Below are 18,365 nucleotides of genomic sequence, written 5' to 3' on the forward strand. Positions count from 1 at the left end.
TTTGGATATTCTGATAATAGTTTAATGCATTTGTTTTTAACCAATATACATACATATAAATCAGAAACACATCTAAACTCAAAACAGATTTTCTTTAACTAATTTTAAAGGCATAACTAGAGAATAAATCTCAGCCACACAATATGTTAATCCCAAGGCTAAAAATAAAAACAACAAATCTTCTCTATTTAATTAACAAAAATAGAATAAGGGCATTATTGGAAACCAAATTTTATGGTAGAACCACACAATATCACGCAGAATTGCTCACCCAAAATCAAACTCGGCGATGCCCTCTTCCGAGATCCACCACCACTCGCAGCACCGGCAGGTCTCCATGCCCGCGCCCTCGCCTTCTCTTGCTCCTCTTCCACCTCCTGCAACTTCATATCCCTCGCATCCATCACCGCCAGCCACTAAGAGGTCTTCGACACCGCCGACGTTGCGCTGCATTGCAACAAAAATAGAACCCCCTCTTCCTCGACAAATTCCAATGCTTCAACAAGACATAGCTCATGTTGATTTGCAGCAATCTTCATCGTTTACGCTCATACTCAGTAATCTCCATCACCAATTGCAAAATCTTCACTGCAAGAGCTGATATTTCCATCTCACTTATTGATTTCACGATCTACTATATATGTATATCATTGCAAAAAATGATTTCTCCATCGTCAATTGTCGACTCCATGATTTGCTAATTCAATATCTCATCACAAGAGTTGATTTCACCATCTCTTGAATTGAATTATGAGATGATCGAAGATGGTGCACTTTAAGATAAAATTAGTTCACTTTATTCACTAAAATATCAAACATCATATTTACTTCACTATAAACAATATTTACTTCACTATAAACATCATATGCATCACTATATGCACAATATATATCACTACATGATCAATATACTTCACTGAAATGAAAAAATAGTACACTATAAGGCATGCAGAATATACTTCACTATATGCACAATATACATCACTATATACTTAATATACTTCACTGAAATGATAAAACAGTGCACTATAAACAATTTTCTTCACTGAAATATCAAACATCAGATTTACTTCACTATATGCACTATATGCACTATATACATCACTATACGTTCATTATACTTCACTGAAATGGAAACAACATTTACTTCACTATAAACGTCATATGCATCACTATATGCTCAATGTACTTCACTAAAATGAAAAAACAGTACGCTGTAAGGAATGTTGAATATACTTCACTATACGCACAATATACATCACTATATGTGCATTATACTTAAATGAAATGAAAATTAGTACACTATAAATAATACTCCATCCGTCCCATGCTACTTGCACTTTTGCTTTTCGGCTCGTCACAAACTCCTTACACTATTTATAGTTTAAGTTAGAATTAATGCATTTAATTAATATGTTAGATTAAGTTAAGAGCTCCTTTATTAAGTGATGTCTCATTACACTTAAAATTCTAATTTAATCACACTAAAAAATCAATCTCAAATTTACGGCCTAAAATGAAAAGTGCGAGTAGCATGGGACGGAGGGAGTACTCTTCACTGAAATATCAAACATCATATTTACTTCACTATAAACAACATTTACTTCACTGTAAGTGAGTTTTGTTTCGTTGAAAACTTCTTGGTTCAACATTCTTATTTCTGTAACACCCGAAAAAAAAAAGAAAAAAAAAGAGGAAAAAAAAATAAATTAATCTAATTAAATCTTTTTTCTTCTGTTGACTTGGTCACCAAGTTAATAATTCAAATTTAATTAAAGATTCTGGAGAGATTTTCCTCCTCCGTGATCTGCAAATAAAATACCAAACAAATCCAAAATTTTCAGAATCACGTTAAAAAAAAAAATCGCCTCCCACTCTTTTCTCCACATTGAAAACTGCCTCCCCTCACTCCATAAATCTCTCCCCCATTTAAACCAAATCTCCACATATATACCTCCCCCATGATTCCACGTTTTCTTTAGTCCAATCAATTCCATGAAAAGTAATCAGGAAATTTATTAGTTATCAAAAATTCAAGCATTCAACTAGCAGAGACCTAAATATGCCCTCCAGTCACCAGGATACTCCTCTTTCCGGCATAGAATCGAGCATGGGCGGAGAAATCGGAAGCATCGTCGGCACTCTCCATGCGTTGACGACAGCGAATGCGATCACGGCAGCGGCGGCGAAGCTGCTGAACGACGTCCTGGAGGAAGGCGGCGCCGGCTCGATGCTGGCAGCAGCGACCACGTCTGCACGGCAGTACGATCTGCACCGAGCAGCAGCGGCGATGCGACGTCGACTGCACCGTGACAGCAGCGGCGAGCGGACTGCGCAACCCACGACGGCGATGGAGAAAGCATGACGACGCTGTGCAATTGAAACGGAAAGGATGGAGAGTTCACGGTTGCGACGATGGCTGCACGGCGGACAGCGGACGTCTCGATCTGGAGCAGCGGCGACAATTGCTCCGAGACTCCACTGATTTGAGAATGAGGAGGGAGGCGGAATTGAGAGAGAAATAGACGACGGCAGCGGCGGCGAATTGTCACAGAGAGAGAAAGAACAGCGACGAACGCCCCGTGTGGAAGAGCTGCTCGACGGAAAGCTGTAGAAGAGTGAGCAGAGAGAGATGAGAGATGACAGTGTGTGCTTGATTGGAGAAGAGGACTTCAATTCCATTCCAAAATTTCACGTAAGGTGAGAAAGAGAGACGTTTGGGCCTTGTTAATTTTGATATTTGGGCCTAATGAATTAATTTTAATATTTGGGCTTACTGTTTTGATAAGGAGTTGGAATTGATTTGGGTTGAGACAAATTAATAGAATGGAAGATTGGGCCGGAGTACTTTAAATCAATGGATGATTTTATGCACGCTTTCTAAGAACGGGATGGAACACAAGTTAAAGCTTTAAACGAACGAGGTGGGCTTTCTTTTTAAATAAGGGCAATGCCCTAAGTATACTTTTTATGTGAAAATGATATGAATATTTGTCATGCCGTGTTTTGTTTTATTCTATGGAACCTATCTGATGTGGCTTTTGCCATCAATGGATAATCGAATTCGGGTCTGTCTAGGGAGTGAGTCCCTATTCAGGCTAGTGTACACCTATGGAGATCGTGAGCCGTCTTTTGGGTCGGCCGGTCTAGTGACTTGGGATGTGGCCACATTCCTTGTCATCAATGGATCAGATATGGTAGACATCTATGGGAAAATGACTGCAGTCACGAGTTTTACGATGGAAATGATTTTAATGTCTTGGGCGATTTCTAAAGTTAAAACCCCAAGGTCACTCAATGGTGGCATGATAAATACTTTTTATAAAATGTTTTCGGCATGAGTCCACTTAGTGCATCAAGTACTCAGCCCTGCATTTCTTTTTAAAAATGTGCAGGTTGAGCAGTGACGAGCGCGGTGGGTGTTGAGCATAAAAGTGAAGAATGTCTGTCTAGAATATGTTGTGTCTTCATACATAGCATTATTCTACTCTCGAAATGCTTCCGCTAAATATTGTTTCTTTTGAGTTCGTGTATTGTTGAGATATTTTAATTTGGAGTTGTTGATTGTTGAAATGATACTCTGATTTTATTCGGGCTATTCCCATTTGTTTCGAGCTATTGTCGATTTGTGTTGATTCCCCCCTTTCTTCCCCGCTTCTTTAACCCTCCCCTAGTCGCGATCAACCGTGTTTTCTATCCTTAGAAAATGCGGGTGTGACAATTTCGTTGCGTACCTATTTTTTAGTTCAGTATAAGTGTGAATTAGTTCACTGCTTACACGTTTTTAGTTCACTGTGTGCTTATTTTAGTTCACTGTGATTGCGAATTGATTCACTTCTTCAGTTGTTTACTTCATATCAACAATTAATTAGTTTATTTGTGAACTGTATTTTGTTAAATATCATTTGTGAACAAAAAAGCGGGTAAAAATCAACTGAATCTATATATCTATGAACTACATAAATAAAAATTTTGAATAAAATATTAATGTAAGTTATGAAACTATTGAATGTAAATGAACCGAATAGGTATTACAGTGAACTGAATCATGTTATGAACTATATCAGTTTCTACAATTGTTTCATTCTCCATACATGCATCAGCTTCCCGTACTCTTTATTTTTCTCTTCGTCTTTCGTCTTTCTTTACGTATAGCAGCAGCTTCCGAAAGATTCACTGGTTATCCTATCATATAAAGAAAGTAAAAAAGGATTAATAACAACATTCAAACACAATATACTCGAACATAAGCATAATTCTATATTTCACTATAAACACAATATAGTCACAATATAGACATAATACAAAAAAAATTGGTCAAATTCATAAATACACACTTAACATAATTCAAAATTATGCATAAATGGCATGGATCACAAATACTTCTCTCTAACCATGGAATACTTCACTCTAAGAACGTTTTTACTTCACTGAGATGAAAAAACAATGCACTATAAGCATGGATCACAAACATTTCACTCTAACCATGGAATACTTCACTTTAAGCACATTTTACTTCACTGAGATGAAAAAACAGATCACTAATAATATGGATCACAAACACTTCACTCTAACCATGGAATATTTCACTCTAAGCAAGTTTTTACTTCACTGAGATGAAAAAACAGTGTACTATAAGCATGGATCACAAACACTTCACTCTAACCATGGAATACTTCACTTTAAGCACATTTTACTTCACTGAGATGAAAAAACAGATCACTAATAACATGGATCACAAACACTTACTCTAACCATGGAATACTTCCCTCTAAGCATGTTTTTACTTCAGTGAGATGAAAAAACAATGCACTATAAGCATGGATCGCAAACACTTCACTCTAACCATGGAATACTTCACTTTAAGCACATTTTACTTCACTGAGATGAAAAAGCAGATCATTAATAACATGGATCACAAACACTTCACTCTAACCATGGAATACTTCGTTCTAAGCACTTTTTGACTTCATTGAGATGAAAAAACAGATCACTAATAACATGCATCACAAACACTTCACTCTTTGGAATACTTCACTCTAAGCAAATTTTACTTCACTAAAGTGATAAAACAGATAACTAATAACATGCATCACAAAAACTTCACTCTAACCATGAAATACTTCACTCTAAGCACATTTTACTTCACTGAAATGAAAAAAAAGTGCACTATAAACATGGATCACAAACACTTCATTCTAACCATAGAATATTTCACTTTAAGAATGTTTTACTACACTGAGATGAAAAAACAGATCACTAATAACATGAATCACAAACACTTCACTCTAACCATGGAATACTTCACTCTAAGCACGTTTTTACTTCATTGAGATGAAAAATCAATATAGTTCACTCGTACACAACACCAATTCATTCACGTAAAATTAACCAAATCGAGAAATAGTTGAAGTGAAAATTACAACATACCTTCAGTTTTGTCCTTTTTTCATTAGTTTCTACAGAGTGAACCAATAATTCACACCTTTTTTTCATTAGTTTCCGCAGAAACAGATTCAACAAATATAAAACATATGAATTTTTAAACCAGATTCAACAAATCAAGAACATGATCTAGCAAATCGATAACAAATAACAAAATATACAGAAATTTGAAAACAAATCGAAAAACAAATTCAACTAATTAAAAAATTACAAATCACCTTTAGTTTTCCCCTCTTCTTCATGACTCTCTTCCTTACGGTGGGAAAATATGAAAAATTGACTAAACCCTAGCTATGGAATGAGGAAGAAATCACAGAATTGAAGAGGAAATCCCATCACTCTGGAGAGAATTAGAGCGAGAACGAAATCTGGAAATGGGGAAGCAAATTGAACCCTATTTCATTTAAACTATTGAAAAGTCTATTTTGCCCCGTATTCTTATAGTGAACCGAATCATTCACATGGTGAACTAATTCTGCTTCAATTTTGAAAATCACATGGCTAAATACCCGCCCTTAATTTTTTAATCTTGTAGCTGAGATTTATTCTCTAATTATATACTTAATAGGCACTTGCCCCGTATCACTACTCTACATACATATAAATCAGAAACACATCTAAACTCATAACAGATTTTCTACAAATCTATCAATTTTTTTATACAACTAAATTAATATAGAATTGGACACAGCTCTATTCATCCAATCCTATTTACAAAATCTCGTAAAATCTCAAAATCCATAATCAAATTGATCCTATTACACAACTAGTTCCGTTTGATCACATTTCAAGAAACATTTACTTACCAACTCCCTCCAAAACACAAACCCCATTCATAATCGAATGCATTTTCGATATTAGTTTAATTCAGATTTCTTCTTCTCCAAAAACATCCAAATTGCATCTGCAACGAAGATGTATATTTTACCTACCGTGTGTCTTCCTCTTCTTCTTCGACTTTCTATTTCCACCGTTTTGCTTCCCTTCACCATGTTTCCGTTTCTTGCTGCTGCTCCGTTCCTGCTGGTCATCTTCAGCCTCATCATCATCGTCATCTTCATCGGGACTGTCACTCAACGGAGCATCTTCATCAGAGCTGAGAACCAAGTCCTCAACGATATCTTCATCCAAAGCCATATCTCTCTCGAACAACAGGAAAATCTTTTGTAGGAAGGAAATGGGAGACCACATAAGTTCAAACTCAAGGAAAGATTCTGCCGCAGTGTCATTTGGCAAGAGTGACAGGCAAGAGTGCAACTGTCACGACCGCCCTTTAGGGTTAATAAAAGCGGGCAATCGTGATTAAAAGGATTTAATGAACAGACATAGAAGACTAGGGTTTCAATAAAAGTTTGACCAAGAACTTAAGTTTAATAAATAAAACAACCAAGGGTATTCATGTTTAATAAATAAAAAGACTAAAGGTTTGACATTATTCAAAAGATAATAAGTTTTCAAACATCCCAGCAAACAGTTTCATAGTTAAATAAAAATATAAGGAAAATATCACAGCGGAAGCATCCAAGAGAAGAGTGAAGTCATGTGTGAAGACACAACGACACTCGGAGTTTCAAAACAACAATAGTATTTTATTAATTCTGCTCAACACCACCAACCGCTCGTCGCCGCTCAACCTGCACATAGAGAAATACATGCAGGGCTGAGTACTTATGAAAATACTCAGTGGCTCATGCCGAAAACATTTTCAAATAAGAGTATATGTTATCATGTCATACGTAAGTAACCATCGGGTTTTACTTTAGAAAGGCCCGAGGCACCCAAAATATTTTCCATTGATCAAAATAGCGACTGCGCAGTCATTTTCCCATAGACGTCAACCATATCTCAAGGAATGCGGCCGCAAACCAGGTCACTAGACCGGCCAGCCCGTACGCTAGCACACGATCTACCATAGGTGTACACTAATCCTCGTAGGGTTTGCGTTTAGGCGCGTTAAAACAAATCAGGTAACAGTGGCAAAAGCCACATCAGATAGGCGCGTTAAAACAAATCACAGCATGATAATCATAGAAATTTTCATCAATAAAGTATTTAGGACATCGTCCTTATTTAAAAGAGAGCCCACCTCGACCGTTTAGAATCTCAAGTACTGCTTTTCCTTTGTTATCACACTTCGCGCACGCGTTATCACCTTTAGATGATGTGTATTACCAATTAGTTACAAACATTGACTTAATATTATGCATGTCCCCGACGGTTCCCTTTTCCCCATCAACAAATGGAAATCACATCATAGCATACCTCTTCGCATATCACATCACTTCATCACATATATATATCATGTATATCACTTATAACATAACAATATAGTTGTTTTTGTAAAGATAGAAATCTGGTAGCACTGCGCAACCATTTTATAAAAATTATTAAAAATTCACCCGACTCCCGTTGGGGCTAAAACTTTATCAAAATGCAGTAGACTCATCAAATAACTTTTAATTTAAATTTTATATCAAAATACCCCTTTTTGGTAGGTCAAATAGAAAACGTAACCTACTGGTCGAGAAAACATTTTCTGGTAGAAATGCGCAGTCAACTTCAAAAATTCACCACAAATTCATCTTTTATTCAAAAGGGTTGAAATTAACACACAACACAGAAGACATCATGAAGTTTACTCAGAAAAAAGAATCGATCGAAACGGACTTCATTTGGTCTGTAAAATACGTGGCGGAACCTACTGTCCGAACTCACAGTTTTTTTTCATGCTTTTAAATCCGAATTAGGGTTTTATCCCTATTCCTTCAAACACAATCTTCTCATGCTTTGAACACACAAACATGCTTAAAAGAGTCATCACCCTCATGCTTTCATAACATCACACGTCATTCACCAAAGATTCATTTAAATTCATCATACAATTACGTTCAAGACGCATACAAACACAAATTCCCACCGATTAAACCCTTAGATTTGAATTTTCTACACTCTCTACATGCATGAGGGAGTCAAGGAATGTTTATATAGAGAGGAATGAAGAATGGAGGTTTGATTTTACCTTCTTGGGACGAAACAAACGCTAGGAACGAATATAACTCTTGATTCTTCAACAAACTTTTGGCCAAAAGGAGGGATCTTGAGTAGAGTAGATGAACAAGTGTGAGAGGAGTGGAGAAGGGGGAATGGGCGTGTACTTCAAGGGAGGGGGCGATTTTTTTGGTGGGGGCTAGGGTTAGGTTTTGTTTTATTTATAGAGTTAAAATGAAATCTCCAATTAATTGCATGAAGATATGGAGAATTAATTAAGAGATATTTGAAGGAGATTTGGGGAAGGAATTGGCGTGAACCATGGGGAGAAATAAGGGGAGGATTTTCGAAATTATGGCTAATTAATTAGCCTTTGATTCTATATGATATTTCACGGAGTAGAATAAAATAACACGGAACAGAAAAATTAATAAAATCCTCCCAAATCAATAGGAAGTAGGCATGTGATTTGGATCCTTCCACAAGGAAAAATCTCCAAATCTTTAATAAAATAAGGTAAAGTAAGATTTGCTAGGATATTCCAATTAAATCATGGAAAGAAATAAATAAGGGATCAAAATAAATAATGAATAATTCCCTCCTCCCAAAAATTGGGAGAATTCGAAATCTCCCTTAGAACAATAATAGGGGTCGATTTTTATCATGAAGAAATAAGATAATTATGCTTTGGATTTAATTTGGATCATTATCCCAAAACAAATAATAAATCCAAGAAAAATAGAATTCCCCTCCAACCATTAATAGTGGTCGAAAAATTCCAAATAAATGGGTAAGGTAATTATTGATGATCCCATTTAGACCTCACTCCCCAAAATAAAATATTATTCAAGGCTATATATATATATATATATATATATATATATATATATAGGGATGTATTCATTTCCTTTTCCTATATTTCCTCCTTTTTCCTTCTTAATATCAGCCATTAGATTAGAGAAATGGACGGTCAAGATCAACATTGGGTAATTAATCCCGTGTTGCATTATTTGTCCTATTTTATGCATTATGAGGGTACAATAGTAATCTAATAATTGCTGGAAACCGCTACAAATAATGCACCACATGGTCACGAGTAATGCATATAATTGCCTATATAATGCACAATATGTGAACTGCAATGCATACGAACAAGATGTGCTGTGTTATGATGTTTGACACACGTTTCTTGTTTCCCCTAAGGGTTTAATAAGCTTAGGGGCTAGGGTATAGTACGTAGACATGTATGTAATCTTCACATGGTAACGGGTAATGGATATAATTGACTATATAATGCACAATTTGTGAACTGCAATGCATACGAACAAGATGTGCTGTGTTATGATGTTTGACACACGTTTCTTGTTTCCCCTAAGGCTTTAATAAGCTTAGGGGCTAGGGTATAGTACGTACGCATTAATAACAAATTATAAAACGATACGAATAATTCACCAAATTGTCACGAGTAATGGATGTTATTAACTATATAATGCACAATATGTGAACTATAATGCATACGAATAAGATGTACCATGTTATGATGTTTGACACACGTTTCTTGTTTCCCCTAAGGGTTTAATAAGCTTAGGGGCTGTGGTATAGTACGTAGACATTACTAAATGCACGTATGTAATCTTCAATCCGTTGATTAACCCATATACACAATACCTCTAATAATGCATAATATACTGAGATAATGACAATTAACAGCTACATAATGCACTACCTAAACCAAATAATGCACATACGTATATTCCAATAACAACAATTTGTTAGTAATGTCTACGTACTATACCCTAGCCACTAAGCTTATTAAACCGGGAAATAAGAAACGTGTGTCAAACATCATAACATTGTACATATTATTCGTATGCATTGCAGTTCACATATTGTGCATTATATAGTTAATAACATCCATTACTCGTGATAATTTGGTGAATTATTCTATTCGTTTTATAATTTGTTATTAATGCGTACGTACTATACCCTAGCCCCTAAGCTTATTAAACCCTTAGGAGAAACAAGAAACGTGTGTCAAACATCATAACACAGCACATCTTGTTCGTATGCATTGCAGTTCACAAATTGTGCATTATATAGTCAATTATATCCATTACTCGTTACCATGTGAAGATTACATACGTGTCTACGTACTATACCCTAGCCCCTAAGCTTATTAAACCCTTAGGGGAAACAAGAAACGTGTGTCCAAACATCATAACATGGTACATCTTATTCGTATGCATTGCAGTTCACATATTGTGCATTATATAGTCAATTATATGCATTACTCGTGACCATGTGGTGCATTATTCGCAGATACCAAAATGTGACAGTTACTTTTCCGTCAAATGTCAATAATAACCCTGTAATGCATACAACCACCTTCTATAATGCAACACGGAACCAGTTTTATAGAATCAATCTGATCCGTTGATGCCTTAGATCTAACGCGTAATATTAAGAAGGAAAAAGGATCTAAGATGTGAAAAGGAGAATAACGCTCCCCTATATATATATATATATATATATATATATATATATATTTCATTCCGCGACAAATAATTAAAGCCACGTCATAAAATCAACGGATTTGACTCGGTCAAATCAAAATTAGGTCACCAAAGTAAACACATAACAATTCGTCGTTTAATTGCGGCAATCAAAGTAATAAATACAATCGTCTTAAGGTTAAAAAATTAGGGTTCGAAAAGTGGGGCGTTATATGGGACGTATGTTTTACAGGAGAGATCATAAAGTTCAAAACTTATTTGATATTTGAAAATGCAAAATGGAAGAAGTGGTCTCAAGGGACGTATGACAAACCTGGCGAGTGAGGCGCCTAATTTCTTTACGAAACCTATCAACCTTCGTGGACTTAATGAAGTTTCGCAATCGGACACCAGGAATGAAAGACAAACCACAATAAATATTACAAATTACAAATAAAATAAAAGACATAATTAAAATCCTAAAAATTAAAAATTACATAATTAAACTCCTAAAATTTAAAAATTACATAATTAAAAGCTAAAAATACCCCGTGGACGACTACTCATCCGGCGGCACTATCCCCAATTGTCTTTGGAGGCCCAATATCATGGCCTCGTGCGATCGAAGTTGCGAGGGGGTCATAGTGGACCTATCGGCCATATTGAGTTGGGCCAAAAGCTGCCACAACGAGTTGGTGGGGGTGGAGGTGGCGCATATGGAACGGGAACGGGAGTTGGAACTGGAGCATCGGCGGTTGCAGCCGCGGCTCGACGGCGGTTGGCCGCCGCCTTCTTCCTTCCTTGCGGTCGGCGTTGGAAACCGCTTGGGCCGGCGTCGGGGCTACCCAAGTTAGCTCCGGCGAGTTGGCTAGCCACTTCTTCAGAGCCGGCGTCAGATAGGGATACCGACCTTGACCGTTTGGAGGAGCAGCTAGAGGAGGATGTTACGCCTCCCATATACTTCGAGTGCGTCCACGTCTCCTGCCAAACGTTGAGGTACTTGAACGGCTTGTAGTTCATGGATTGGTAGGTTCTCATCGCGGCAGTGATGATGTCGACCTCGCTCCAGCCGCTCCCGGCATTCCGCTCTTCCTGGAGGAAATAGCCATTGAGCTTGCCAATTTCATCGTTGGCTCGGAAGATGGAGTTGTGCACCATACTCTCGTTGCGCTCGACCGTTCCCGGCCGCTGATTCGATACGCCACCAAAAGTGATTGCCGGATTGGTTCGTGCCAACCACCGGATCTTCGGAGATTTCCAAGTACGCCGTGAACAAATTATCCATCTCCGCCGGAGTGTACGGTGTTTGGGAGAGGGGCGGTCGGCCTAGGCTCCGGTGTCCACCCCGTATCGCCCTTCGGGGGCACCTTGGTCGTCGATTGGGTATGGTCGGTAGCCACCCGGAACGCCCGAACTTTGGGTTTGAGGAGGGGCCAAATATTCCATTTCCGGACTAGGAAACGGTTGTGAAGCGAACCATTCGGGGTTCCAACCGTGTGAGGGCGGGGGGTCATCGCCTTGGCCGGACATTGTTATGCTGTAGGAGTGGAAGAAAGATTGAGAATGGATATGAGAGAATGAAGATGAGAATGGATATGGGAGAATGAATATTGCAGAATGAAGATGAGATTTGTATAGTTTGGTGTGAATTTTTGGGTGTGAAAGTGGGGTATTTATAGATGAAAATGTGTATTTTTGGGGGAAAAAAATTTAAAAAGTGGGAAAAAACGGTAAAAAATTGATATATATTTTTTTGGGAAGTGAAAAAAAAAATTATTTTTTATCGGTTTTTTAATTAAAAACCGATTTTTAATAATAAAAACAAAATCAAAGGCAATGGCTATGTCGTTGCCCAATCGCTGCTCGCCACGTCGCCTGCTCGCTGGCACGGACGTGCTCGATGCAGCGGCGGCGGACCTCGTTCTTGCCAGCGGCTCGTCCGTCCACCGTTGTGCATGCTCTTAGCTTCTTCCTTCTCCATTTTCACGCCGTTTATCACCTCACTTTTCAATGTCATCTTCTTAGCTGCAAAATACTCCCTCAGTCCCCCAAATTTTGTCACAGTTTGACCGGGCACGGATTTTAAGAAACGTAACGAAAAGTGAGTTGAAAAAGTAAGTAGGTCGTGGTCCTACTTTTAATGTATTAGTTTTATAATAAAATGTGAGTGGGAATAAGTTAATGGAATGTGAGTTTCACTACCAAAAATGGTAAAATGTGACAAATTTTGTGGGGCAGATGTAAATGGTAAAATGTGCAAAATTTCAGGGACAAAGGGAGTACAAAATTCAACTCTTTCTGAGCAAATCGAAAACTTCCACATCTATATCTATTGCAGCAAAAGGCGATTCTGTCGCCTCGGCGGCCCCCACACTCCGGCCCGACATCATGTGAGGGGGGTTCAATCAGGGTATGCAGTAGCCCGTTAAGGGGGAGGTCTTAACCCACTGGCTATCAGAAGCTCATCTCCCAAGGCCTCACACTTGTGCCTGAGAGATGGAAGCAACTACACGACAGCAGTAGGATTCGAACCCAGGCTCATTGCAGCAAAATCTGTCCTCCGTTGCCAACTGCGCTACGCCCCTGCGGGCAGCCACATCTATATCTATATTAATATAATGAGAGAGTTGTGGACACTCTTCTCAAAGAGCATTTTAGGCGGCAAAGTCACTCTTTGGACCAAAAAAAAGAGACGGATACTCACCCCGTCCCAATTAAGTTGATACAAAAATCGGTCTAATGAAATGGTGGCTTCTCAAAGAAGATCAAACACTTATATATAGATACACCGTTAATTGAATCTGCAATTTTGAGGACTATTTTGCCGGACTGATTTTTTTATTATAGCATAGAGACAATGCAAGGGAAGTTCCGCCGGCTGAGAGAGAAATAGGAAGAAGGCGAGAGAGAAAGAGGGAGATGGCGAGAGATTGGAAGAAGACGAGAGAGAAAGAGGGAAAAGGCGGGAGATTTGAAGAGGCCTGGGGTTTCTAGGGAGTTTTAATTTATGTAGAATATTAGTATTTGGATTCTTCTTTAATTAGGTAATTAAATTTATGTATTGTTTTGCCTTCTTCTTCACTCAAAATTGGAAGAAATGGTGGCTTCTATTTGGACCAAAATTGAAATTTTATAGTGAATGCTCTGATGAATGATAAACTGTGATTGAAAATGACAATGAAATGAACGAAACTCATTTAATAAGAAGGTTTCTCTTCTAACTAAATTGTAAATTTGAATTATCTATGTATCTCCAACTTCAGTAGGGGTGGACCGTGGATGCACCATATATGTGAGTCAGTGAGTGTACATATAAGTTTTTGCTAATAAATACAAAATGCATTTTGAATATGGTATTACTAAGGTTGAGGTTTTAATTGCTGTCAAATAAAAAAAACATTAAATGGATCCTAAAACTTTGAAAAAAAACAGTTCATTTTGAAGGAAAAATATGAATCTTAAAGCCCATAAACAGCATAAAGACATGGCTCAATCTGTTTGGTCATGGGCTGCGTTAGGCCCTCTAAATTTTCCATAATAGTCATTGGACTGCTAGACTTCCTTTATCTAGTTCTTGATTCTTCAAATAACCTGGTTTTTTTTTCTTTACTTGGGCTTTTTCTCAAAACTCAATTTTGTGGATTGATAGTAAGCTCACAAGTTATAATCTGAAACTGATAATATACTCCACTTTTAAAGAGGGGAGAGAGGTTGCAAAGAGGAGAGGCCACATCAAAATAATCATAACCAATTCTTTGAATTATGATTTATGCCACAAGCAACTGCCTTTACAGATAAATGCTGCTGCTTTTCCGTTGATTACACCTCATTTTATCAGAAAAATGCTCAAAAATCAAATCTTGTAGCAACATTCAAATGGTATTTTCATGTTTATAGTAACAAATAAATTGAACCTTTTTGCAATAAGAAACAATCTACACATTTCCAAACTCAGTAACTCTTAACCGAATTCCAAACCTCAACACACTGCTCATCTTTCCTGGTCAGAAACATCTTGTTCCCTCCAAAACACAAGTTCCCAATCCTCTTCCCTCCCAAATCCTTCCCTCTCCCCATCAAATTCTTCCTGAAAACCCTCTCATCGCCCTCTCTTTTCCTCGAATCAATCAGCACTTGAGACCACAGTTGCACATCACCTCCCTTGCTGCAGAACACTTGGCTCCCATGGCTCTCCACCTTGCATCCCAACCCTTCCTTCTTCCCATTCACCGCCTTTTTCCCATCGCCGAGGCACAGCCACGGACCCTCCTCACCCCCCAAATTCCTCAAATCCGCCATGAACACTTCCCCTGTGCTCACACCGACTTTGAACATCGACGAAAGCACATCCGAAGCTGTAACATCCGCGAAGCAATCGAGCTTTTCCTTGACTTCCCAAGCTACATTGCCTGACCTGATGTCCCAGAACCTGATGTTACCGGAGACTCCAGAAGGTCCACTGTGAGAGCCAGATGCCATCAGCAGATTATGGCTTGATAACCACTGCAATTTAGTGGCAGGAATGGCGGAATCGAGATCAGCACCGAAGATTTCGTAATGGCCGACGGTGGCAACTGGTCGGAGATCATCTCCGCGGCTGTACACCATAATGCAATTGGAATTTCTCCTGCTTGATTCGAAGCTAGTGAATAAATGCTCATCTGATGCGCCAATTGCTTGCACGGTTGAGCCTGACCTAGTCACATTCTCCCAATTTAGGGTTTCTATGACCGTACCTTTATCGAGATCGAGAATCTGCAGGCCGGAGAAATCGGTGGCGCCGGCGGCGGCCAGGGCGGGGGAGAGCGCTAGCAGCGAGTCTACGGCCATGAATTGGGTGAGAATTGTGGATTTCCGCCGCAGCGACCAATCGAAGGAGGTGATTTTGCTGCCGTGGGCGACGTGGAGTGAGCCGTAGGGCGTGGTGGCGATCGCTGAGGGCGAATCGCGGCCGTTGAGCGGGAGAATTAGGGATTTCTCGAGGTTGAAGGCGTCGAACTGGTTAGGGTTTGATTGGGAGGTGATAAGGAGATCCTCGATGCCGTAGAAGCGGGACTCGAAGATCAAGTCCTGCATATCGAAGGATTTGGCCTTGGAGGGGAGGTTTCCGGTGCGGAGGAGAGAGAGGAAGAGGGAGAAGAGCTCGGGGTCCCTGTCGATGAAGGGGACGGCGGCGCTGGAGTCGGAAATGATGTTAGAGAAGAAGGATTTGGAGCCGACTGAAGATAGAGTTTGTTTGGTTGTCTGGAAAAGCTGGCCGCCAACATCAATAGTCACAACGTTCGAACTGAAATTGGAATCGTGGTGAACTCCGTTTTTCGATCGCGGCATGATTCTCTGGGTTTTTTTCCAGAAAATTTGCAGAAAGTGGAAAAGCTACGGCAAGAATATTTGATAACTTGAAGAGTAAAAAGGGATGATTGATTGTGAACTGAGAAAACGGAAAAAGGAAAAGTTTGATAATGGAATAAAGTTTAAAACATGAATAAAATTGTGAAGTGGAGTTGAGGAAGAAAAGTATGGGGCAGCCTGGTTTTGTAGAGAGAGAGAGAGTAGAGTCGTTGAAAATAAATCGCAAATGAGAATATGTAGAAGGTCAGCAATGGGTTCCGTCAACGAAGGTAAGATAACGAATGGTCGTAGGCGTAGCAACTTATAGGAGACAATTGATTCTCTATATAAAATTTCATTTAATCAAATGTAACATGAGTTTAATAATATTATTAAATTATAAAAGAGCAGTCACAATTGGACCCTTATTTTTTACAGATCGAGTTTGCAAGGATGTCAAGTTTCATATTTGACTGATATTTGGGTGTGTTGATTTCCATTTCATCGAATCTTTTGTCCGAAAGGGTAATGATTGCTACCTTAATCCACATGAATCTCACTTACAAATGGAGTACATAAAATTCAGGGTCGAAGACTCGAACAGGAAAGACCAGTCATCACGCAAGATGACAATTTATAGGCATTAACAGTTGAAATCTGAAGTGTATTTGAATTTTATTAGTAAATCTAATCTCTGATTTTAAATTATTCTTGTTTGGTTCAAATGAGAATGAAGATCTGTGTTCAGCATTAGTTCTTATTATTAATATTGGAATACTTTATTTCAAAGTTAAGAAACTGTATTGTTTTTTTTATTTTATGTAAATCATCCAACTTTGAAATAGTACTACTCCATAAGGTAAGTTGTTCATGTTAAATGTCACGTCCGCATTTTCTAAGGATAGAAAACACGGTTGATCGCAACTAGGGGAAGATTAAAGAAGCGGGGAAGAAAGGGAAAAACAACACAACTCGACCAAAGCTCAAAACAAATGGGAATAGCTCGAATAAAATCAGAGTATCTCAACAATCAACAACTCAAAAATGAATACTATCTCAACGATACAAGAACTCAAAAGAAGGACAACTACTTAGCGTAAGCATTTGACAGAAGGAATATGTCACGTGTGAAGACATGACACATTCTACACATTTAAATTTCTTCAACGGTCTTGCTCAACACCCACCACACCCGTCACGCTCAACCTACACATTTTTAAATAGAAATGCAGGGCTGAGTACTTGATGCACTCAGTGGAAAACATTTTATAAAAAGTATTTATCATGCCACCATCGAGTGACCTTGGGGTTTTAACTTTAGAAATCGCCCAAGACACTAAAATAATTTCCATCGTAAAATTCGGTTGATCAACCATTTTCCCATAGATGTCTACCATATCTAATCCATTGATGACAAGGAATGTGGCCACATTCCAAGTCACTAGACCGGCCGACCCAAAAGACGGCTCACGATCCCCATAGGTGTACACTAGCCTGAATAGGGACCCACTCCTTAGACAGGCCCGAATTCGATTATCCATTGATGGCAAAAGCCACATCAGATAGGTTCCATAGAATAAAACAAAACACGGCATAACAAATATTCATATCATTTTCACATAAAAATATACTTAGTGCATTGCCCTTATTTAAAGAGAAAGCCCACTCAAAACTAATCTTTTATTTATTCCATAGTTTAATTAAATTTCAGAATCTATAAACAATTGGCAAAAGATTTGATTCGAAGGGGCTAAAGTACTTCATCGGGAATTAAAGATTGGAGCTTGAACACATAAAAGGTCTCTAAAAAGTTTCAAAGTGTTGTATGAAATTCATGTGAGTGAACTACCGTGAATCATGAATTATGCCAAAAAATTGAGGGGAAAAGGCTATACCTATTCGTTCAAGGAATGAACTTAAATGTGCAGGGAGAAAACTTGATGAAACTCACGGCTGTCCTACTCCAGACGTGATGAAAAATTTGTGGGACGGTTTGGGTGTATATATTCACATATAAATTGTAGATTTGAAACGAATATGGAGTAGTTGAGATATATATGAGCTACACGTTTGGATATGGAATTGAGAATTTATCCCTCTTTTTCAGGG

At 38.3% G+C, this 18,365-nt stretch overlaps 2 protein-coding genes across 2 annotated transcripts; both read right to left on the reverse strand.

Moving 5' to 3' along the window:
* Positions 1-267: 267 nt before the first annotated feature.
* LOC121770240 lies at positions 268-6,582 on the reverse strand. The gene is made up of 2 exons (XM_042167007.1): positions 6,374-6,582; positions 268-496 (listed from the first exon to the last, which is right to left on the reverse strand). The coding sequence occupies exons 1-2, from the start codon at positions 6,580-6,582 to the stop codon at positions 268-270; spliced, it is 438 nt and encodes a 145-aa protein (XP_042022941.1).
* An 8,081-nt stretch (positions 6,583-14,663) lies between these two features.
* Positions 14,664-16,530, reverse strand: LOC121772705 (BTB/POZ domain-containing protein At5g41330-like). Its single transcript, XM_042169901.1, has one exon. The coding sequence runs from the start codon at positions 16,254-16,256 to the stop codon at positions 14,877-14,879; it is 1,380 nt and encodes a 459-aa protein (XP_042025835.1). The 5' UTR covers positions 16,257-16,530; the 3' UTR covers positions 14,664-14,876.
* Positions 16,531-18,365: the final 1,835 nt, after the last annotated feature.

This window comes from Salvia splendens, chromosome 16 (genome assembly GCF_004379255.2).
Source record: "Salvia splendens isolate huo1 chromosome 16, SspV2, whole genome shotgun sequence".
In the NCBI taxonomy this organism is placed as follows: domain Eukaryota; kingdom Viridiplantae; phylum Streptophyta; class Magnoliopsida; order Lamiales; family Lamiaceae; genus Salvia; species Salvia splendens.